This window comes from Melanerpes formicivorus, unplaced genomic scaffold, assembly GCF_026170545.1.
Source record: "Melanerpes formicivorus ecotype bairdi unplaced genomic scaffold, bMelFor1.0.p_v2 SCAF_74, whole genome shotgun sequence".
Classification (NCBI taxonomy): domain Eukaryota; kingdom Metazoa; phylum Chordata; class Aves; order Piciformes; family Picidae; genus Melanerpes; species Melanerpes formicivorus.
The window spans coordinates 2149621-2170215 of record NW_027142426.1 but is presented as its reverse complement, the minus strand read 5'-3'; the positions used below and the strand labels follow the sequence as shown (position 1 = coordinate 2170215).

The following is a 20595-nucleotide window of genomic DNA, read 5'->3' as shown; positions in this document are numbered from 1 at the left end:
GTGCTGAGCCTCAGCATCTTCCTCTGCCCCATGTCCCACCCTGGTCCCAGGGAGGTCCCCAGGTGATGCAGGGTGCTGTGCCACAGGGTGGGGTCAGAGCAGCTGCATGAGCACCACTGCACAAATCCTGCTGTATGGATGCCTGTCCCCTGAATCAGTCAACCAGTGGGGTTTTCCCAGCTGTAATGAGGGCAGTGAAAGGCATCCAACCTCCTGTAATCCATCTCCAAGGTGAAACCCTCTGGAAAGTACTGGAGCAGGCAGCCAGATGTGGGAATTCACTGGGAAGCAGATAATGGAAAGCATCCAACTCCCTGCAATGCATTTCCCAGATAAAAGCCCCGTGGAAAGCACCCCCAAAGGGTACAGCCTCACCATTTGCAGCAGGTCCTTGTTCCCGTGATGTAAAGGCAATGCTCCTGGGATGTGGGGACCACGAGCTGGGGGTCTGCCCTGCTCCCTGCCAAGCCCTGGCTCTTATCCTGCCCTCAGCTCCACCTCTGGCCCACAAAGGGGGTGATGATGACATGCGGGAGGGGGTGAGGTTATTAATACATTTTGCCTAATAGCAGATGAAATCATCCTGGGCTGTGGGTGTGAATGTGCCCCCCACAGCTCCATCAGCTATATTTGGAGGGGATTCCAGGAACCTGGGGTGGCTCACACAGGGCATCTGGTGCTGGGGCTCAGACTGCTGGGGGCCTTGCCCACCCCCATAGTCACCAGGTCATTGGCTGTGGCAAGGACAGGAAATAATGCCAGCACTGTTCCTCCTCCCAGGGACAGTCAGGAACTCACCCCTGGCAGCCAAAATTAGCCAGCAGAGCTGATTCAACCAGCACATCATGCAGCCCCACAGCCCCACGTGCTGACACATCACAGCCCAACAGGGGATCATGGCCTGGCTTGCGTCAGCTGGGCACATGCTGGGTACAGGGCTGGGCACTGGGGTCCCTGGGGTTGTGAGGAGCCACAGCTGGTGCTTCTAGCAACAAGCAGCTGGGAAGGGCACACTTGGCTCAAGAGCTGTCCCCAAAGACCATGGGCATCTCCAGTGGTGCACAAAGAAATGTGGCATCTCCCCATGAATGCAGCTTTAATATCACGCACCCCCCCAACACTGGTACACATATACATTCCCTGTATACAGATATACACAGAAAGCAGTGGTGTGTATGAGTGCCACACAGCCCACTCAGCAGCCCACATGCCCCTGGGCACTGACTCAGTGGAGACAATGTCTTCACTTGGACCTGGGGCTGGAGGGAGCTGCTGACCCCGGGAGCTGACATCATTTCCCACAAAGGTTTTGAGGGTGATTGTAGGCGAGCAGGAACCTCCTCTAACATAGCACCATCCTCAGGGTTTCCTAGATGGGCTGGAGGGTGCAGGTGAGCCCCCCCAGATTAAAGACAGAGGTGCTGCTGGCAGGCATGTGAGCTGAAGGGTAGATCATAGAGAAAGACTCAAGTCCTCCCATCAGGTCTTTGCCAAACCATAGCAGCCACAAAAGGGGAAGTGGGCCCCAGCTGTGGTTAAGGTGAAATTTATTCAGATGGAGCTGTTTGCAGGATGGGAGGCGAGGGATGCTGTGTATGGAGGCACTACCTTGTCCAGGGACACAGGCAGTGTGCCCCAGCAGAGAAAGGGAGCAGGGGAAGGTTAGGGGTCCATAGGGGCAGGGAAGGAGAGGAGGGTCTTAGATGATGGGAGCCAACCATGGCAGGTCCCAGCTCCACTCCTGGGCTGCCAGAGATGGGGCATGGGGACAAGCATCATCCCATTGCAAAAAATAAGTTAAAAATCAAGCTGGGAACAGCCCAGGAAACCTCCAGGTGGGGAAATGGGTTAAGAGCCTTGGAGGTGGTTTCCTGTTTGATATTTCACCTTAATGGGCAATAAAACTGACGTGAAAGGAAAAACCCATGAGCAGCAAAAAGACACATTAGAAATAGCACCAGGTTCCTTCTCAGGGCTGGTGGGCACGTGGCCTCCACCACCGTGGGCAGCCCAGCCCTGGCCAGGGCAGCCGCTGGGCCGAGCTGCTGGGCAGTTCTGCCTGCTGAGACACTGCCCGTGCCTACACCTTTGGCTGCCTTCCCACCTTGCCACCGGCCACGTCATGGGCACCTGTGGGGAGAAGTGAGGTGGTGTCAGAGCAGAGGACCAGCGTTGTCCCCCTGGCTTTGCACTGGCCAAGCCTGCGTGGCTGGCTGGAAATGCCGCCAGGCCTGCCGGTGCCAGCAGCCATGCCCACCTGCCCCTGGGCGCTGCCCACAGTGCAGCTCGCACTCCTCCTTGCTGTCGAAGCGGTTGGGGTTGCCCTGGCAGCCGCTGTAGACGAAGGGCCGGCACTCGGAGGCTCTTTGGTTGTAGTACCACCGCAGCGTGTAGCGCTGGCAGTCCCCCTCCTCCAGCGGCAGGCTGCAGGGCTCAGCTGCAGGGGGCAAGCTGTGACGGTGAGGGCAGGCAGGAGCCAGCAGCCCACCGGTGCTGGAGGCAGCCTAACCCATTTGTCAGAGGAGAAACCCCATGAAGGGGTATGCAGGGGATGACTCCCTGCTGAGCATGGGCATGATTTGGCTGGGAACCTCTCTGTGCCGTGCCCAAGTGCTGGGAGTTAGGGCAGGAGATGCCCCTTTGGGCAAGCCCTATCCCAGCAAAGGCTGGAGGCAGAGCTCGAAGAGAGGTGGCACAGGAACACAACTACAGCATCCCTTGGATGGGTGCTGGAGGGACACTCCACATACTGCTGCTGCCACCACCAGGCCTTCCCTGCTCTGCTAGGGACTTTAGGATCCCCTCCTGCAGCCAGTGACACAGTAGCACAGGAAACCTGACGCAGGGGCAGCGGGTCCCAGCAGCCCAGCACACCACCCATCACAGCTGGTGAAGGCTTCATTAGGGGTACAGAGCAGGGGGTGTGCACAGCACTGCGATGGGGACCACACCACCTGCCTGGGTGACAGTGAGAGGGCTGCAAATCCCAAATCCTCCCTGCCAGAGGGCACAGGGACCCCACTGCCAGGTGAGATGTGGAAACATCACCCCAGCAAAGCCCAGGTAGCCCTGCGGCCACATCCTGTAGCTCCATCCCCTGTGCCAGGCAGGTGTGGCAAAGCTCACCACCCTCTGCAGGATGCTCCAAGTGCTCCATGTCCGGAACCTCATCATAGTCCTCCTCCTCGTCATACTCGCTGTCGTACTCAAGGTCATCGGTGTCAAGCAGGATCTGCCTGTCCTGCCCTGGGAGACAGCACTGGCCATCAGCAGCAGCCCTTGCCTGCTACACCACCCCCTCTGCCCTGCTGCCCCCAGCCACAGGCCCTGCCCCGCACATCCTGCATGCACACAGCACACACACATGCACACACTCCCTGCTGCACACACCTGTGCGTGCTGCATGCACACACACACATGCACACACTCCCTGCTGCACACACCTGTGCGTGCTGCATGCACACACACATGCACACACTCCCTGCTGCACACACCTGTGCGTGCTGCATGCACACACACACACACACACTCCCTGCTGCACACACCTGTGCGTGCTGCATGCACACACACATGCACACACTCCCTGCTGCACACACCTGTGCGTGCTGCATGCACACACACACACACTCCCTGCTGCACACACCTGTGCGTGCTGCATGCACACACACATGCACACACTCCCTGCTGCACACACCTGTGCGTGCTGCATGCACACACACATGCACACACTCCCTGCTGCACACACCTGTGCGTGCTGCATGCACACACACATGCACACACTCCCTGCTGCACACACCTGTGCGTGCTGCATGCACACACACACACACACACACACTCCCTGCTGCACACACCTGTGCGTGCTGCATGCACACACACACACACACTCCCTGCTGCACACACCTGTGCATGCTGCATGCACACACACACACACACTCACTGCTGCACACACCTGTGCATGCTGCATGCACACACACATGCACACACTCCCTGCTGCACACACCTGTGCATGCTGCGTGCACACACACATGCACACACTCCCTGCTGCACACACTCCCTGCTGCACACACCTGTGCGTGCTGCATGCACACACACATGCACACACTCCCTGCTGCACACACTCCCTGCTGCACACACCTGTGCGTGCTGCATGCACACACACACACACACTCCCTGCTGCACACACCTGTGCATGCTGCATGCACACACACATGCACACACTCCCTGCTGCACACACCTGTGCGTGCTGCATGCACACACACACATGCACACACTCCCTGCTGCACACACCTGTGCGTGCTGCATGCACACACACATGCACACACTCCCTGCTGCACACACCTGTGCATGCTGCATGCACACACACATGCACACACTCCCTGCTGCACACACCTGTGCGTGCTGCATGCACACACACATGCACACACTCCCTGCTGCACACACCTGTGCGTGCTGCATGCACACACACATGCACACACTCCCTGCTGCACACACCTGTGCGTGCTGCATGCACACACACACATGCACACACTCCCTGCTGCACACACCTGTGCGTGCTGCATGCACACACACATGCACACACTCCCTGCTGCACACACCTGTGCATGCTGCATGCACACACACACATGCACACACTCCCTGCTGCACACACCTGTGCGTGCTGCATGCACACACACATGCACACACTCCCTGCTGCACACACCTGTGCGTGCTGCATGCACACACACATGCACACACTCCCTGCTGCACACACCTGTGCGTGCTGCATGCACACACACACATGCACACACTCCCTGCTGCACACACCTGTGCGTGCTGCATGCACACACACATGCACACACTCCCTGCTGCACACACCTGTGCGTGCTGCATGCACACACACATGCACACACTCCCTGCTGCACACACCTGTACGTGCTGCATGCACACACACATGCACACACTCCCTGCTGCACACACCTGTGCGTGCTGCATGCACACACACACATGCACACACTCCCTGCTGCACACACCTGTGCATGCTGCATGCACACACACATGCACACACTCCCTGCTGCACACACCTGTACGTGCTGCATGCACACACACATGCACACACTCCCTGCTGCCTTCTGCTCTTCTCATTCTTTTGTTAACCATCCCCCCCGGGACCAGCAGCACTGCCACTGATGGATCATCCCCTGAAAACTGAAGGCAGGGACATGACTGGCCACACAAATGGAGCAGGTAAAAAGGAGGGATGGGGACTAAAAGCATAGAGGTTATACTCACCCTCCTCTTCCTCAGCATGTGACAACTTGAGCACAGGGACTGTGCTGGCAGTGGGGAAGAGCCCTACAAGAAGGTACATAACAAAGGCATCAAGGAGGAGCCAATGGGGTCTGGGGCTTCACACAGTGCCTCCCATGTGGAAACCACCTCTAGCAGGTGGGGAGCAACCCAGCACTGCACCTGCTGCAGCATGCTGGGATACATGGGCAGGGATGGGGGGCCAGGAAACATCCTCTCTGCACTGCAGATGAGGTCTGCCAGGGACTCCCAGAGGAGGCAATAGCAGGAGGAGCTGCTGCCCAGCGAGACAATGCCCACTGGGAGCCCAGCAGGATGGGACAGGGATGACAATCAGCTTGGGGAGGGACACATGCCCACGGGGCCACATCTTTTACGTCCTTGGAGCTCTTCATCACCTGTCTGGTCATGCTCCCTCTCCTGGCGGACAATTCTTCCTCCTCCCTGGGTAAAGGGGTGGCTGCTTCTGGCCTGAGCCCCCCAGCCTCCTTGGAGAGAAAGCACTCACTTCATCTCAGTCCATGCTTTGCCCCTGTCCCTCCAGCCCACCCTCCCTTTCAGCCATCCTGGCCCCTGCAAGGCTGCCTGGTCCAGCTTCTCCACCCAGGCATGGATGTGGTGCAGTTCATATGGTCCCTACTTGATTGGCAGACCCTGCAAACACCTAGAGCCTGTTGGCACCAACTCAAGTCAGCTGCTTGTGGGGATCTCTCCTTCACCATCTCCTTCACCATCACTTCTGCACACATCATCCCTTCTTCCTGTGCATGGTCTCATGCTGATACCTGACTGAGGGGATCCAGGAGCATTCCCAGCTGCCTCCAGCCTACTACCCAAACCCAGGCACACCAGGGTGCCCGAATCCCTTCAATGCCACATGCACAGGGCAGGGTGGTAGGAAGAGAGAGCTGCAACCTGAGTGCTCACGTGAATCCAGACGCCGTGGGAAGTGCCCCCCGCAGGCTGCAGGAGAGAGAGGACAAGGGATCAGGGGCAGCAAGGCCAGACCCCCACCAGACCCCCAGTCCCACAGCATCAGCAAGGGATGCTCACCACAGTGCTGGCTCATCTCCTGCCTGACAAAGGCACGGATCTCCTCCTCCTGCCAGGCACAAAAAGGACACAAAGTGCAACGGGAAATGGTGCAGTTAGGAAGAAAATCCCTTTCCCCACGCCCATGTGCCAGAGCAGAGCCCAGAGATGGGGGAAGCCCCTCCCTCAGGGTGGGATGGGACCAGGGCTCCATTTCACCCTGGTGACCTGAACACCAGGAGCCCGTGCCAGCTCCTCCCAGATCCTTACCCTCATGCCTGGCTCCCCTTTCTCCCCACGGAATCCCTGGGTGCCAGGACTGCCCTAGGAACAAGCAGAGGGGAAGTGGGAGGCTGTGCCAGGTTGGGGCTCGCTCACTTAGGGCCAGGCACCTGCTCACCCACCTGCTCTCCTCTCTCACCAGGAATGCCAGGCACACCACGGGCCCCTGGCACTGACTGTCCAGGGGGGCCTCTCTCCCCCTGCAAAGGATAAGTTCTTGTTATCTGGCTCTGCAGCCTCTCTGCTCACCTCAGTTCCATGGATGTGCTGCTTTACCCATCCCCTCATCCTGTGGACTTCTGGGGTGGGATGGATCCAGCACAGCCCCAAGACAAGCAAGATTCCACCCCCCAGACCCCCATCCCCTGGGCAGGAGGACACAAAGGAGGACCTCAAAGCCAGTGAGCTGGAAGGGTAGGGACAGAACTGGGGCATGGCTCCTGATGTCACCAAATCTTCACCCACTCCAGGGACAGGGCCACCCATGGTGAGGACTCACCTTCTGGCCCTGCATGCCCTCAGGACCTCGTGGGCCAACATTCCCTGGAGGTCCAGGGGGACCAGGAGCACCATCAATGCCCCGAGGACCAGGGACACCTATAATTCCTGGGGCACCCTGCAGGAGAGCAGGAGAGCAGAGTGTCAGGCCAGGGTTGTTGGAGACCCTGGCCCCACAGCAGCCACTATAATCATCCTCCAATCCCACAGCTGGGCATCCCAGAAGCACTGACACTGGAGCCTTCTTGTGGAGCAGGGATTTGTTGTCACTTGTAGTGTAGCAACATCCTTTAGAGCAGTGCTGGATAGCTCTTCTGGGAGCAGAAGACTCCAATGTGCTTTGAATCATGGCTGGATCCTGGTAAAAGCACCACAGTGTGATGCACACCATCCCTTTCCAGCCTGCTTACCCGGTCTCCTTTCTCCCCCTGGTCTCCTTTGGCTCCCTGCTGCCCATCGAATCCTCGGTCACCCTGCAAAGAGGAAGGAGCAGACAGCAGGGGACAGGCAGCCAGGGAGCTGAAGTGCAAACACAGCTTTTCCCAACACTGCCCTGACCTACCTTGGGCCCCATGAGCCCCTCCTTCCCAGGGACGCCTGGTGGTCCCGACAGCCCCAGCTCTCCCTGGAGGACAAAGCAGACATCTGTCAGCCACCGGCTGCACATCCCCATCCCTGCTCAGCATCCGCGCTGCTTACCGGCTCGCCTTTCCTCCCTGGCAGCCCTGAGCGCCCCGGGATCCCTGGCTCCCCCTACAGCAGGCAGGAGAGAGGCAGGGTGGTCAGTCCTGTGTTCCTCAATGCTCGCCCCAGAGCTACAGGCAGAGGAGGCGATCCCGTGCCCTGGCCTCAGCCATCTCCCTGCTGGCACTGGCTGGCAGAGGGGATCCAAAGGGCCATGAGCCTCCAGGCCCCATCCAAGCTCCTGCAGCACCCAGTGGGCACCCACTCACCTTCTCACCCTTGTCCCCATCGAGGCCACAGGCGCCTTTCATGCCCCGGTCACCCTGCGAGGGTAAGGAGGGGAGTCAGAACCCTGCTGAGCGGTCACAAGCCCCGGCCTGGAGAGCGCTGGTGGGCAGAGGGACCCGCTCACCTTGAGGCCACGCATGCCCAGAGGTCCTATGTCCCCTTTCTCTCCCCGGGCCCCAGGGATGCCATCGCGGCCAGGCTGTCCCTGCAGAGAACACAGTGTGAAGAGGATGTGCTCCTGCCCCCTGGGGGGTGGTAGCGGCACTGAGACGCAGCTCCTCACCGGCTCACCAGGCTCTCCTGACACTCCGACCTCTCCCTGGGGAAGGCAAAGGCATCAGTCAGGTCAGGCAAAGGGGATGGTGCCCCCAGCATGCCCCCAGCACCCCGCCAGTGGCGAGGGGTGCCCAGCGCTTTACCTTCTGCCCGCCAGGGCCACGTGCCCCAGGGAAGCCCGTGGAGCCCTTCTCACCTTGCTCGCCCCTCATGCCCTGCAAGCAGAAACCCAGATGGACACAGGGCAGGAGGGGGAAGTCTGGCCACAGCATGGCCATGGTGGCTTCCAAGGCCAGCTCTGACAGCTCCCCTTGCCATGGTGTCAAACACCATGCCAGAGTGCCCACAAGCACTAAGACGTGGGGTGCAGGGATGCCATCGTGTCCTGGTCCTTCTGTCCATTGCCCTGTCTGCAACCCTCCATGGTCCCAAATTCAGCACATTCCAGCTCTACAGACACCCCCTCAAGCCCTGTACCTTCTCTCCAGGCATGCCTTGCTCCCCCTTGTCGCCCTTGTCCCCTTCCATGCCCTTCAGGCCACGCTCACCCTGCAGAGAATGGAACACAGGAAGGGGTCAGGGGACAGGGAGATGTTCAGAAAAACAGATGCACCTTGGGGTGGGGAGGAGAGATGCCCCAGGGCAGGGACACAGGGCTTTGCAGAGTGGCTAAAGGAAAGGACACAACATGCTCTGTGAATGAGGGTCCCTTTGCTGCAAGAAGCACTACCAGCTCTTCTGGCAGGCAGAGGTGTGTGAGGGGCTGTGCTGTGCAACTCAGGAGAAAGTGTGCAGGATCAAACCCCTAGGGCTGAGAATTGCCCTAGGGCAGAAGCAAGATGCACAAGGGAAAGGGATGCACAAGACACCCCCTGCACATCATGCCAAGAAGGACAATGCATAGTGGGGCAGGGAATATCTCTTACCGGCTCTCCCTTGCTGCCTCGAGCTCCAGCAGGCCCCTCCACCACCACAGTATCACCCTGCACACCCAAGGTTGAGGGGGAGAGGAGAAGTGAGGAGGGTGAGCCAGTGCTGCTGTCCTTCCTTCCCCTGCCCCCTGCACCCAGGACTCACCTTGTCTCCTTTGGGCCCTGGAGCCCCAATATCTCCCTAAGAGGAAGGGGAGATGGTGAGATACTGCAAAAGTACACAGTAGGGAGCAGGAAACACTTCCCTGAGGACCCCACCCTGGATCTCCAGCCTGCAGGGTCCCTTACCTTGTCCCCACGCTCCCCCCGGTTCCCAGGCAAGCCCTGTGGGAGACAGCAGAGTGGTCAGGGAGGGGCCTAGCTGGGGGTGCAGCCAGGACTGGGGGTGCAGCCAGGACTGGGGGTGCAGCCAGGTCTGGGGGCTACTTACAGCTGGCCCTCGATCACCTTCTGGTCCTGGGCGTCCATCTTCGCCCTGCAAGAGAAAAGGGATGTGAGAAAGGAGCCTGGGATGGGAGGACCCTCCTGTGTCACCCTACCCTGGGGGCAGGCATGGTGTAGGCTCCCTGTCCCCTTAGGGCTGGCACAGTGGAATTTCCCATTGCCGGTGGTGGGGAGCTGGGTGGCTGATGGTGAGGATGCAGAGGGAGCGCTGTGGTACCTACCCGTGGACCCGGGTCTCCACGCTCGCCTCTGGCTCCTGGCAGCCCTGCCCCAGGGGCACCCTGCAAGGGTAAGGCAAGAGCTTGTCCCTGTCCTTGCTGCCCACTGCTCCTCCCAGCCATGCCATGTCTGCCCCATGCCAGGGGTCACCCCACCACCACCCCAAGAGCCCAACACAGAGCAGGCTCCTATGTGTCATCAACCAGAGTGGTTTCAGCATCACTCAGGGGTGGCTGCAGTAGGGACACCCCTCAAAAGGGTGGCCCTCACATGCCTCATGCTGCCCCTATCCTACCTTGTCACCCTTCAGGCCAGAAGCCCCTTGTATGCCCTAAAAGAAAAGAGAGGGGTGAATGAACCACAGGAGGAAGGCAGCGCCAGGTGCTCCACCAACCATCCCTGGGGCTCTCACAGTAGGTCCTTTCTTGTGCCAGAGCCCCTGGCAACTCCCAGCCTCAGGGTGTGGGGTTGGGAGGTGCAGGGTAGGTCCCCATCACACTGCCCAAGCTGGTAAGAGAGCCAGGGCAGAGCCTGCACCCCTCAGGCATGCTGTGGCATTGAAGCCCCCTACTCACAGCTGGCCCAGGGGGTCCGGCAGGTCCTGGCGGTCCGGGGGTGCCGTCTCTCCCTGGAAAGCCAATCATTCCCTGGCAGAGAAACATTGTGAGCAAGCAGGGGCCACAGCTAGGGGTCACTGAGCTCTCAAGGGAACCAGTTGGCACTGTCTGAAGGTTCAGAGAGACCACTGGCCATAGCCTTTACCCTCTCTCCAGGGGCACCCGGCGGGCCAGGCTGCCCATTATCCCCTCTCAGGCCTGGCTGTCCTGGTGTCCCAGCAATGCCTGCTAAACCTGGAGGTCCTGGCGGTCCTGGCAAGCCAATGTCACCCTGCAGCAGAGAGGGAAAAGACAGGGCCCAGAGAAACAGCCTTCAGGATCATGCTTCTTTCATGACCAGCTGAACCAGGGCAGCACCGAGGTGCAGGGACACGGTGAGAGCCAGGGTGACATGGATGGAGGCACGGCTTACCTTCAACCCTGGAGGCCCGTCTTGTCCTGGAGGTCCCCGCACGCCGACACCTGGTGATCCCTGTGTGGTGGCAGAGCACACAGTGTGTCCCCTGGCTGATGGGCACAGGTTTGCTGAGGGCAACCTGCCACTCAGATTTGCCCCACAGAGCTGGGAAACACCCCACTGCCTGGGACTCATGGACACTTACTTTCTCTCCTTTGGCTCCAGAGGACCCCTTTGCTCCCTGTGAAGACACCAAGCCATCAGAAAGAGCTGTGTGGTGAGTAGCAGGGGCACAGGTCCCACCTGACAGTACCTGTTGCCCCCAGCACCAACACCCTGGCCCTCCTACTCACATCTTCCCCAGGATCCCCTGGCTCTCCAAATCCTCCTGGCTCTCCCTGACAGGGAGAAACAAGGAAAAAGCAGGGTTGGGAGACAATGTGAAGGGGGAATGGTTGCAGCCAGACACCCTCCTGCCATGGGCAGGCAGATGCAGAGCTCCATGGCTGCCTTCCCACCAGTCCTCCAGGGCAGTGCTCACCTTCTCACCCTTGGGGCCAGGTAAGCCTCGGTCACCCTTGGAGCCCTAGCAGGGGAGAGCAACGTTAGGGGAGCAGAGTGTCTCACCCCCCAGAATGTGTGAGGTGGTAGTGGCAGGGGGAATGAGGTTAATGAGGAGGGGATGAGATTAATGGGGCCAACTCACAGGTTCTCCCAGCAGCAGATCCTTCAGCAGTGCCGGTTCACCCTGCAGTGGCACATGTGTGATCAGGGGTGCCCACAGCAGGCACTAACACCCTGCAGACCCCTGCCTGCCCTGGGGGCTTTGGCAGCACTCAGAGGTGGAGGTTGCCCTGCCTTGTACCCTGGCTCCTTACCTTCTCACCTTTGGCACCGGGAGGGCCAGCAATGGCCTGGAGCAGAGGGAAGAGAGGCCACAAGTGAGCAAAGCTGCATAGGGATGCTCCCTCTCATCCCAGTCTGGGAACACTGGGGAAGTTCCCAGCAGCTCTGTACTTACCTGTCCTGGGGCTCCAACATCCCCTGGCTCTCCCTTGGGACCTGCAGGGCCTGAAGGTCCTGGCATACCCTAGATCAAGCAGCACAGCCCTCAGCCTCAGTAGCAGATAGCCCAGGCAGAGCCCCGTGGGGATCCTGCCAGCACAGGGTGGGGTGAGCAGCAACGTACCATCTTTCCAGGCATCCCGGCCTCACCATCCTTCCCTGGCACACCATCCCTGCCGGGCACACCTGGCTTCCCACTCTCCCCCTGAAGGCAGTAAGAGAGGAGCTGTGGCACAGGGAACCTGCAGCCCCCCCTCAAGTGGCACTGAGCACCCACACTGATGGCCACTTGGCAGGACAGGGATGACACACTCACCACTTGTCCTGGCAGTCCTGGGACACCCGGTGGACCCTGCAAGAGAGGCATGAGTAGAAATCAAGTGGCAGCTAGGGCACCAAGAACAACCAGGGAGCAGGTTGGAGTGGGCTATGGACACTTACCCCTGGACCAGGGGGGCCAGTGGGGCCAGGCAGCCCCATGCTACCCTGGGGACCAGGCAAACCCTGCAATGGAAACAGCCACATCAAAGAGGGGACACCGTGCTGCCCTGGCACAGGTGGCACCTCAGCTGCTCCTGAAGGAAGGTGCATGGCAGCAGGGCTGGCCAGTTTTGGTGGGTTTGGATGGCTTTGAGCAGGGCAAGAGAGTGTTGGGAGTGGGGGGTGCAGGTGCTTACCCGGATGCCAGAGCCAGGCTCCCCTGGCTCACCCTGTGAAGAGAGTGCCTGTGTCAGTCCCACCACCCTGATCTACTGGCCACCACATCCCTGCACCCACCATGGGGCTGTTCCCCAGTGCTGCCTGGATCCAAGAGAGGACCCAGACTGAAATGTTCCTTCATCCCAAAATATCCTCAGATGTAGTCCTCCCACCAGCCCCCAAATCTGGCAAATCACTGCTTTCCTCTGCCAGGTTGGACGTGGCAATGCTGATGCCGATGCCATACCTTGGTCCCAGCTGGCCCTTGAGTGCCTGGTGGGCCAGTGCTGCCCTGTGAGGGACAAAGGGACAATACATCAGGGTAGGCCTTGCTGGTGGCACAGCTCAGAGAGGGGGCAATGCAGTCCCAGCATTGCCATCCCACTCCTGCTCCCTGAGGTGGCTGTCATGCAAGGGGGATGTCAGTCAGGGCAGATGTCTCCCTTGTATGACAATCCCCTGCATGTAACACAGGGTGGCTCCTTACTGGAGGTCCTGGGGGTCCTGGGTCTCCCTGGTTGCCCTAAGGAGAAGAAGAAATGGGGTCACTGCAGGAGTGGGTTTTCCCCACTGGGTGCATGGGCTGTGCCCTGGAAGATGAGACCCAGACAGTGGCAGTGGCTCTGGTAAGCACCCACACCAAGTGAGGACAAGCCTGGCCAGACCTTGGCATAATGCCTGGGGCAAAACACCCACCAAGGCATGGCCCCCATGGCTAGAAGTCCCCAGCTGCATGCTGAGTCAGCAGGGCACAGTGACATGGGGGGGTCATAGACACCTACCGGCCGTCCCAGCACGCCGGGGAAGCCTGGCAAGCCCTGCAAAGAACCACATCAGAGCCAGGGGTGAGTGGGAACCTGTGACCTCAAAGCAGTCCTGCCTGCCCCCCAAGGCATGATCCCCATTTCTGGTGTGTGGTACCCAACTCAAGGTACTTAGAGGGAGTGGGACAGGAGGCCACATAAAGCCCTGTGGGGCTGGTGCTGGTGGGGAAGGGAGGTTCCTGCTGGCATGGGTGGTGGCTGGTGTGGGACCACAGCACCTTCCCCACATCCCAGCTCACATCCCACCCCCATGTCCCCACTCACCGGCTTTCCCTCGGGGCCAGCCAGCCCTCTCTCACCCGGGAGGCCCTGGAGCAAGAGACAGAGACGAGGTTAGTGCCAGGTTGGGGTCTGGGGCCAGCACCAGGTGGGGGGATTATGGTACTCACCGGGGCACCATCCCTGCCCTTCTCACCAGGCTCCCCTCGCTCTCCCCGTGAGCCACCATCGCCCTGCAGTGGGGACAGGACAGACACTGGGTTGTAGGACAGGCAAGGACCTTCCTGTTTCCCTCCAGGGCCTGATAACACCCAAAGAGGGGTGCCCCCAGCAGTGACCCTGCCCAGGGCTTTGCTCCATGTGGTGCCACATTGGCAGCAGGAGACTTACAACCACAGACCTTATCTCCTTTGGGTCCCCTCTCGCCATCGGCTCCTGGGTCACCCTGTGTCAGGGTGAAAACAGCTGCCATCAGCCCCCACTTCTTCCCTGAGGACACCTGCCCCACCACCATCCATAGCCCCAGCCCAGCTCATCCCACTGTCCCCGGTTCAGTGGCCCCTGGCTAACCTTCACTCCCTTGGGTCCGGCAGGGCCACGCTCGCCTGGGAAGCCCATCAGGCTGCCCTCCACCACGTCTGCCTGTGGGCAGGGCACACTCAGGGCTGGCACCCAGAGAACCATAGGAAGGTCCTCTGAGAGGCACAGCCCTTCCCAAGCCCCTGTGTTAGGGGACTGGATGTGACCACCCATCACTGGAAGTGCAGGCTGGCACCTCCTGGGGCCAATCCCCAGCAGCAGCTATTACCTACCTTGGGCCCAGGGGGCCCTGGGGGGCCAGGCAATCCATCTCTGCCCTGGGGAGGGGAGAAAAATAGGTTGAGTATCAAAAGGACAGCAGAGCACAGATCACAGAATCATAGAATCATGTTTTGTGTTGGAGGGCACCATTAAAGGTTACCTAATCCACCCACCCCTCCATCAAGCAAGGGACATCTTCCTCTAGATCAGTTTGCTCAGAGCCCCATCCAGCCTGACCCTGACTGTTTCCAGGGATTGGTTGCCTACCACCTCTCTGGGCAACCTGTGCCATTGTAAAAAATGTCCTCCTTATATCTAATCTGAATCTTAACTATAAGAGGGTAGATTTAGACTAGAGGAAGGAGGGGACTGCATCCACCTCCTGGCTCACCTGCTCGCCCCGGTCACCCTTCTCGCCCCGGTCACCCTGGAAGAACGACACAGTGGCCCTCACAGGGCTGTCCCCAAGGCCCTGGACCAGGTCACCCCATGCCTCTGCACACACTCACCTTATCACCAGGCCTGCCAGCCTCCCCAAGCTCCCCAGCACGGCCTGGCACGCCAGGGATGCCAGGCTTACCAGGCTCCCCTGGCTGCCCAGGTGGCCCCTCAGGACCCCGCTCACCCACGACACGGCCCATAGGGCCCTGGGGGCCAGGGGCACCCACTTCTCCTTTGTCACCTTTGGGTCCTCGCTCACCAGGAAAGCCTAAGGAGCCCTGCAAAACATAGTGCCATGCTTCCAGTGCCAGCCCTGTACCAGGGACTGTCAGCCCTCCCCAAGCACCCCAGGGCTGAGCTGGCTGCATGTCCTCCCAGCCAGCTCAGGCAGGGGCCCAGGTAGGAGTGGGGCAGTGTGTTTGGGCATGGCACTGCCCAGCTCCACTCACCTCTCGACCTGGGGGACCCCTCTCCCCTGGCTCTCCCCGGCTGCCCTTCTGGCCCCGCAGCCGTTCAGACAGTGGCACAAAGGAGTCTGAGCTCCCATCATATGCACCCGTGAGCTCCTTCAGGGATGAGACCTGGGAGGCAGGAAAGAACCACCGGTCAGGGGGCATGGTCCCCAGCCACTCTGGCACCCTATGGCCCCGACAACCCATCCCATGTCACTTGGGTCTCCCAGCATCTCCTATATCTCCCCTCCTGCTTCTGTGTGGCAAGAGCAACCTCTAGCCCAACAGCTGGGGACCACATACCTTGATGCCAAGTGCTTCCAGGCTACGTTCAATGTTCTGCAATAAAAAGACAATGAAAAGAAGTGGGTGTTGGCCTGCTCCCACCATGGGGGTTGTGGAGGGTCCTCCATACCCCAGGGCTCTCATCCAAGTCCAGCAGGTCAGGAGGGACTCACCACTGCAGTCCCAGGGTCTCCACGTGCTCCAGGGTTGCCAGGTCGCCCCTAGGTTTGCAGAGCAAGAGGGAATGAAAAGAGCAGTGCTGATACTTCCTTCAATAGGTTTCAGAGCTCACACTGCTAGTGCTATCTGGATCACCACCCTGAGATGCTTGCACCTCATCAGGCTCTGTGCCAGGTACTTACCGGCTCCCCTTGCAGTCCAGGCTCCCCTGGGTCCCCCTAAAACACAGAAAAGGCATCAAGAGAAGTAGAGCCAGGCTGCCCAGTGCTGTCTCCCATACCACAGTCCAGCTCTGCCACCCTCAGGCCAAAAAGTCCCACCAGGGACTTGTGCCCTGCGACACAGGGTTCCCCAAACCTTTGCCTTGGGGGTTTCAGGGGCAGGAGCACACCTACCTTTGGTCCAGGCACCCCACGGACACCTGGCAAGCCCTGGAAGACACAGAGGTGACAACAGCACCCTTGGACATGGGGCAGTGCCCCAAGGGAGGCATGGTCAGGGGTCCTGCCCACCCCACATCAGCAGGGGCTCTGGGGGCTGGGTGGCACCATTAGTTCAAGGATTACTCACCTGGCCTGGGGGACCGACCTGCCCTGGGACACCAGGGAGGCCGGGGGGGCCGAGGGGCCCTGGCACTCCTCTGTCCCCCTGCTCGCCCTTGGCACCGCTGTGGCCCTACCAAGAAAAGTGAGGGTGTCACCCCCAGGACCTAGGTGCCCAGGTCTGTTCCTGGTGGGGGGCATGTACCCAGCACTCCCATCACCATGCTCCTCACCTCTCTGCCAGGGGGTCCTGTGTCACCTTTGTCACCCTAATCAGGGGGGAAAGGAGTTAGAGGGTTGCTGCCCCATCCACATACCCCAGAACGATGTTCCTGGGCCCAGGCAGGGAGGAGCCACCAGAAGTGTGTAGATCATGCAAGAACCTTACAGAGACCATGTGGGGACCATGCAGGCACCACCCAGGACTTGGCTACTTACCTTTCTCCCATCCTCTCCTGGTGTGCCATCTTCTCCCTGGGGACACAGTCAACATCCAACTCAACCAACTCTGGCATGGGCACCGCATGGGACGAGGACAGGCATGGTGGTGTGGCTCAGAGAATGGGGGTTCTCTGCCACATCCCCACCTCGCCTTTGTCTTGTAGTGGGACCACTGGCCCTCAGCACCCTGAGCAAGCCCCAGAGTCAAGCCTGCTCTCCCTACTCACGTTCTTGCCGTTGAGGCCAGGTTTGCCGTCATCACCTGGTTTGCCCTGGGAGGAAGCAGCAACAGTGAGAGAGCCCCACCCTGTGCTCCCCCCAGCACCAGCAGCTGGGATCCCCAGAGCCCAGGGAAGTGGCAGCTGGGCACAGGGTGAACCTCGGCAGAAAGACCCTCTGGGACTGACCGCAGAGCACATGGGGTAGGATGTGTCCCCAGGGGGCAGCACAGATGGCACTTACCGGGATGCCAGGTGGTCCCACAGGGCCAATGGGGCCAGGCAGTCCTTGCTCCCCACGCAGCCCAGGCAGTCCCTGCAGGGAAAGGAGATGGGGGAGCACAGGGTGGGGGGGCACCACCCTCCAGAGTGTGACCAGGATGATGACATCCTGATGGGGACAGGGGACGGTCCCTGCCGCACTGCCCCAGACAAAGGAGCGTGAGACAAGACCAGGACATTGGCCCCTTCAAGCATGATGCCCCACTGGGAGCACAACCCAGACCTGCCCTCTCTGGAGGTACTTACATCCCGGCCAGGGTCCCCTTGCTTCCCTGGGTCCCCCTGCAGACAAGAAGGTGTTGAAGGCAGGGACATCCCTGTTCTGCCACAGTCCTCTCACCAGTATCCCCAGTTCAGAGCAGAAGACGAGGGGGATGGCTCCCCCCAGCCCTTTGCCCCTCCATCCTGCAGCCCCCCCTACCCTGGACCATGCTCACCCGCAGCCCAGTGGGGCCTGGGTGCCCAGGTTTGCCTTCCAGCCCATTGCGGCCATCCAGCCCTGGTGGGCCACGGTCCCCCTGTAAGAGAGCAGAAAGGAAAGTTGGAGCTGTGGGAAGGGATGGTGGTGCTGCAGGGCAGCCTCCAGCCCCAGCCCCCTCACCTTTTCTCCTGGCAGTCCTCGGTCACCAGGGTCACCCTGCAGGGGTGACAAAAGGAGTAATCACTGTCCTCCCTGAACGGGAGCCAAGCAGGTCATGGACCCTGTGCTCAGCCCCTTGTGAGGAAGGGGGCAAGGGAGCAAGGGGGCACTCACCCGTGCACCAGGGGGGCCACGGGGGCCCTCCACGCCCTGCAAGAGAGAAACACACTCAGCAGTGGAGAAGGGGGGAAAAGGAGGGGATCCTGGATGCTCACCCACCACCCCCTGCATACCAGGACCCCTGACTGTCCTGCAGAACATCATCCATCCTGCTGTCCCACTGCTTCCTGCAGCAGAGACCTGGCACCTACCCTCTCTCCAGGCACACCAGGGGAGCCAGCATCACCCCGGGCACCCTTCGCACCATCCTCACCAGGGTCACCAGGGTCCCCCTGCCAAGGAAGGACATGGTAGTTAGAGGGTCCTGCTCTGCTGTTGGCACAAACACCTGTCCTGAGCCCGTGCCAGAGCCCATGCTGAGCACCTCTGGTTATTCTGTTTAAGGGTGGGATAATAACAAAGCTTTCAAAATACAGACATGGGCTGGAAAAAAGAGGGGGGGGGGGGGGAAAGGTAATAAAGGTTGCTGGGCTCAGCAGAGCTCCCAGGTGGCCAGGGATAGGATAGGATAGGATAGGATAGGATAGGATAGGATAGGATAGGATAGGATAGAATGGGATGGGATGGGATAGGAATAGGAATAGGAATAGGAATAGGAATAGGAATAGGAATAGGAATAGGAATAGGAATAGGATAGAATTAACCAGGTTGGAAAAGACCTTTGAGATCAAGTCCAACCCATCACCCAACACCATCTAATCAACTAAACCATGGCACCAAGAGTTTGCAGAAGAAATGCAAACCAGCAACGGCTGCTGAGCCAGGAGCCAGCTGGGTCACAGCTGGGGACTACCACTTCATCCGGCATACGGCACAGCCCACGGCCAAAGCTGCTCAAGCCTGAGCTGGCTCATAAAAGCGGAGCACCCAGGGTGTGGGCTGTTGCTGTGGGATCCCTGCAGAGCTGGGGTGCCATGAGCATGCTGGCTCCTTTGAGGATCTCTGCCCCACAGGGATCTCCCACCCTGGCCCTTCCCTCAGCCCTGGGCAGCGTCATAGGCCCAGGTCCCCCCAGTCCCGCGTTGCTCTCAAATGTGGTGTGTGACAGGGGTGATTCTGGACAGGGAGAGCTTGGTGTGCCGAGACTCCAGCACACAGACAGAGCCTAGTAGGGGACATCCCATCACCAGCACCCTGAGGGACCCACTTGTTACCTTCTCACCCTTCTCCCCTGCTCCTCCAAGCCCCACGTCAACCTGTGGGGCAGAGAGGGACTGTCAGAGCAAGAGCCTGACATCAGCCCACGGGCAGAGAGAGGGTTGGGGCCAGAGCTTACACTTCGTCCTGGGGGTCCAGGAAGCCCCTGCAAAAAGGGAAAGGGAAAATGGTTAAGGGGAGCTGGTGAGGCCTCGGGAAGAGAAGGGCTCACGCAGGGGTGGGGGCCAGGCACGTGGCGCTGCATCACTCACCGGCTCCCCACGGTCACCCTTGCTCCCTGGTGCGCCAGGGCTGCCCTGTGGGAGAGGGGGACAGGGTGAGAAGAGGAGGGAATGGGGGACTTATGGGCTGGTGGGTCTCATGGGGTGGAGGTACCCCTAGGGCAAGGGTGGGTGTGGGGAAATGGGGTCTGTGGGGTGGTCAGTGCCCACAGCATGGTGGGTGCACATGAGGTGGTACTTACATTCCTGCCTTCGAGACCTGGCTCCCCGGGGTCACCTTTCTCCCCAGGGGGACCACGGTAGCCAGGGAGGCCCTGGGTGGGGGCAGAGGGAGGGTATGCATTAGTAGGAGCCCCCCCAAGGCCACTGGGCATCTCAGCCTCACCAGGGAGCCTCCCAGCCCCAGGCTTACCCGTGGGCCCCTGTCTCCTGGTTTGCCAGGCAGACCTGCTTCACCCTGTGGGGAGAGAGGGGGTGAATGGGGGCAGTAGGGAGGGAACCAGTGATCCTGGGGGATCCTCACTTACCGGGGTGCCTTCATCACCCTTCTCTCCACGCTCCCCCTGCAGCACAGGTCAGCAGACACCAGCCAGGGGAAGAAAAGCACAAGTCACCAGCAACCCCCTGCTCCTCACGAGCCCCTCAATTCTTTAGGGCCAGAGTGCCCCATGGAACTTGGTTCTTCCACCCCCTTGTCCCATGCTACCTCCTTGCCACGCAGTCCAGTCTGTCCTGGGATGCCTGCTCGGCCCGGCTCGCCCTTCTCTCCTGGCTCCCCTGGGTCACCCTAGGCAGGGAGGAAAGAGGGGTCAGAGAAACACTGGGAGTGCACAGGGGCTGCCAGGGATCAAAGGGGCTCAGCATGGCACTCTCCACTCCTTGGAACAACACTGTGGCATGGCCTGCAGGCACATCCCCTCCAGAGCCCCGTGGATGGACAGGACAGAGGGGCAGCTCCTCCTGCAGAGACCTTACCTTTGGGCCGCTCCTGCCCGTGAGGCCAACGATACCCTGGGTGTTAGGAAAGGAGATAATGTGTCACTGGGCACTGG

The 20595-nt window shown here is 60.1% G+C and overlaps 1 protein-coding gene across 11 annotated transcripts in view; it reads right to left on the bottom strand.

Moving 5' to 3' along the window:
• Nucleotides 1-1530: 1530 nt before the first annotated feature.
• The window catches only part of COL7A1 (collagen type VII alpha 1 chain), a 33621-nt gene continuing 14556 nt past the window's right edge, over nt 1531-20595 (bottom strand). For 4 of the 11 annotated variants that reach the window (XM_068163764.1, XM_068163763.1, XM_068163765.1 and 1 more), the window contains 70 exons: nt 20519-20554; nt 20250-20330; nt 20071-20106; nt 19956-20000; nt 19786-19857; nt 19574-19618; nt 19441-19467; nt 19319-19360; nt 18356-18436; nt 18159-18194; nt 18006-18041; nt 17842-17922; nt 17651-17686; nt 17367-17438; nt 17132-17176; nt 16902-16937; nt 16697-16732; nt 16492-16596; nt 16317-16352; nt 16104-16139; nt 15915-15962; nt 15760-15795; nt 15454-15585; nt 15073-15282; nt 14955-14990; nt 14575-14619; nt 14333-14404; nt 14163-14207; nt 13933-13995; nt 13808-13852; nt 13502-13537; nt 13207-13242; nt 12967-13011; nt 12698-12730; nt 12462-12524; nt 12337-12372; nt 12145-12225; nt 11977-12045; nt 11834-11869; nt 11662-11703; nt 11497-11541; nt 11309-11353; nt 11161-11196; nt 10971-11030; nt 10704-10829; nt 10517-10588; nt 10237-10272; nt 9944-10003; nt 9709-9753; nt 9567-9602; nt 9424-9459; nt 9273-9329; nt 8824-8895; nt 8490-8561; nt 8354-8389; nt 8195-8275; nt 8052-8105; nt 7798-7851; nt 7661-7723; nt 7509-7571; nt 7100-7216; nt 6723-6800; nt 6589-6642; nt 6340-6388; nt 6202-6249; nt 5685-5774; nt 5269-5331; nt 3127-3246; nt 2258-2437; nt 1531-2130 (listed from right to left, as the gene is read on the bottom strand). In XM_068163764.1, coding sequence (XP_068019865.1) covers nt 2081-2130; nt 2258-2437; nt 3127-3246; nt 5269-5331; nt 5685-5774; nt 6202-6249; nt 6340-6388; nt 6589-6642; nt 6723-6800; nt 7100-7216; nt 7509-7571; nt 7661-7723; nt 7798-7851; nt 8052-8105; nt 8195-8275; nt 8354-8389; nt 8490-8561; nt 8824-8895; nt 9273-9329; nt 9424-9459; nt 9567-9602; nt 9709-9753; nt 9944-10003; nt 10237-10272; nt 10517-10588; nt 10704-10829; nt 10971-11030; nt 11161-11196; nt 11309-11353; nt 11497-11541; nt 11662-11703; nt 11834-11869; nt 11977-12045; nt 12145-12225; nt 12337-12372; nt 12462-12524; nt 12698-12730; nt 12967-13011; nt 13207-13242; nt 13502-13537; nt 13808-13852; nt 13933-13995; nt 14163-14207; nt 14333-14404; nt 14575-14619; nt 14955-14990; nt 15073-15282; nt 15454-15585; nt 15760-15795; nt 15915-15962; nt 16104-16139; nt 16317-16352; nt 16492-16596; nt 16697-16732; nt 16902-16937; nt 17132-17176; nt 17367-17438; nt 17651-17686; nt 17842-17922; nt 18006-18041; nt 18159-18194; nt 18356-18436; nt 19319-19360; nt 19441-19467; nt 19574-19618; nt 19786-19857; nt 19956-20000; nt 20071-20106; nt 20250-20330; nt 20519-20554 — 4227 coding nt within the window. In that variant the 3' untranslated portion in view covers nt 1531-2080. Of the gene's footprint in view, nt 2131-2257; nt 2438-3126; nt 3247-5268; nt 5332-5684; nt 5775-6201; nt 6250-6339; nt 6389-6588; nt 6643-6722; nt 6801-7099; nt 7217-7508; nt 7572-7660; nt 7724-7797; nt 7852-8051; nt 8106-8194; nt 8276-8353; nt 8390-8489; nt 8562-8823; nt 8896-9272; nt 9330-9423; nt 9460-9566; nt 9603-9708; nt 9754-9943; nt 10004-10236; nt 10273-10516; nt 10589-10703; nt 10830-10970; nt 11031-11160; nt 11197-11308; nt 11354-11496; nt 11542-11661; nt 11704-11833; nt 11870-11976; nt 12046-12144; nt 12226-12336; nt 12373-12461; nt 12525-12697; nt 12731-12966; nt 13012-13206; nt 13243-13501; nt 13538-13807; nt 13853-13932; nt 13996-14162; nt 14208-14332; nt 14405-14574; nt 14620-14954; nt 14991-15072; nt 15283-15453; nt 15586-15759; nt 15796-15914; nt 15963-16103; nt 16140-16316; nt 16353-16491; nt 16597-16696; nt 16733-16901; nt 16938-17131; nt 17177-17366; nt 17439-17650; nt 17687-17841; nt 17923-18005; nt 18042-18158; nt 18195-18355; nt 18437-19318; nt 19361-19440; nt 19468-19573; nt 19619-19785; nt 19858-19955; nt 20001-20070; nt 20107-20249; nt 20331-20518; nt 20555-20595 lie in introns of those variants that run through there. The other 7 variants (XM_068163767.1, XM_068163768.1, XM_068163769.1 and 4 more) reach the window with 7 other exon arrangements.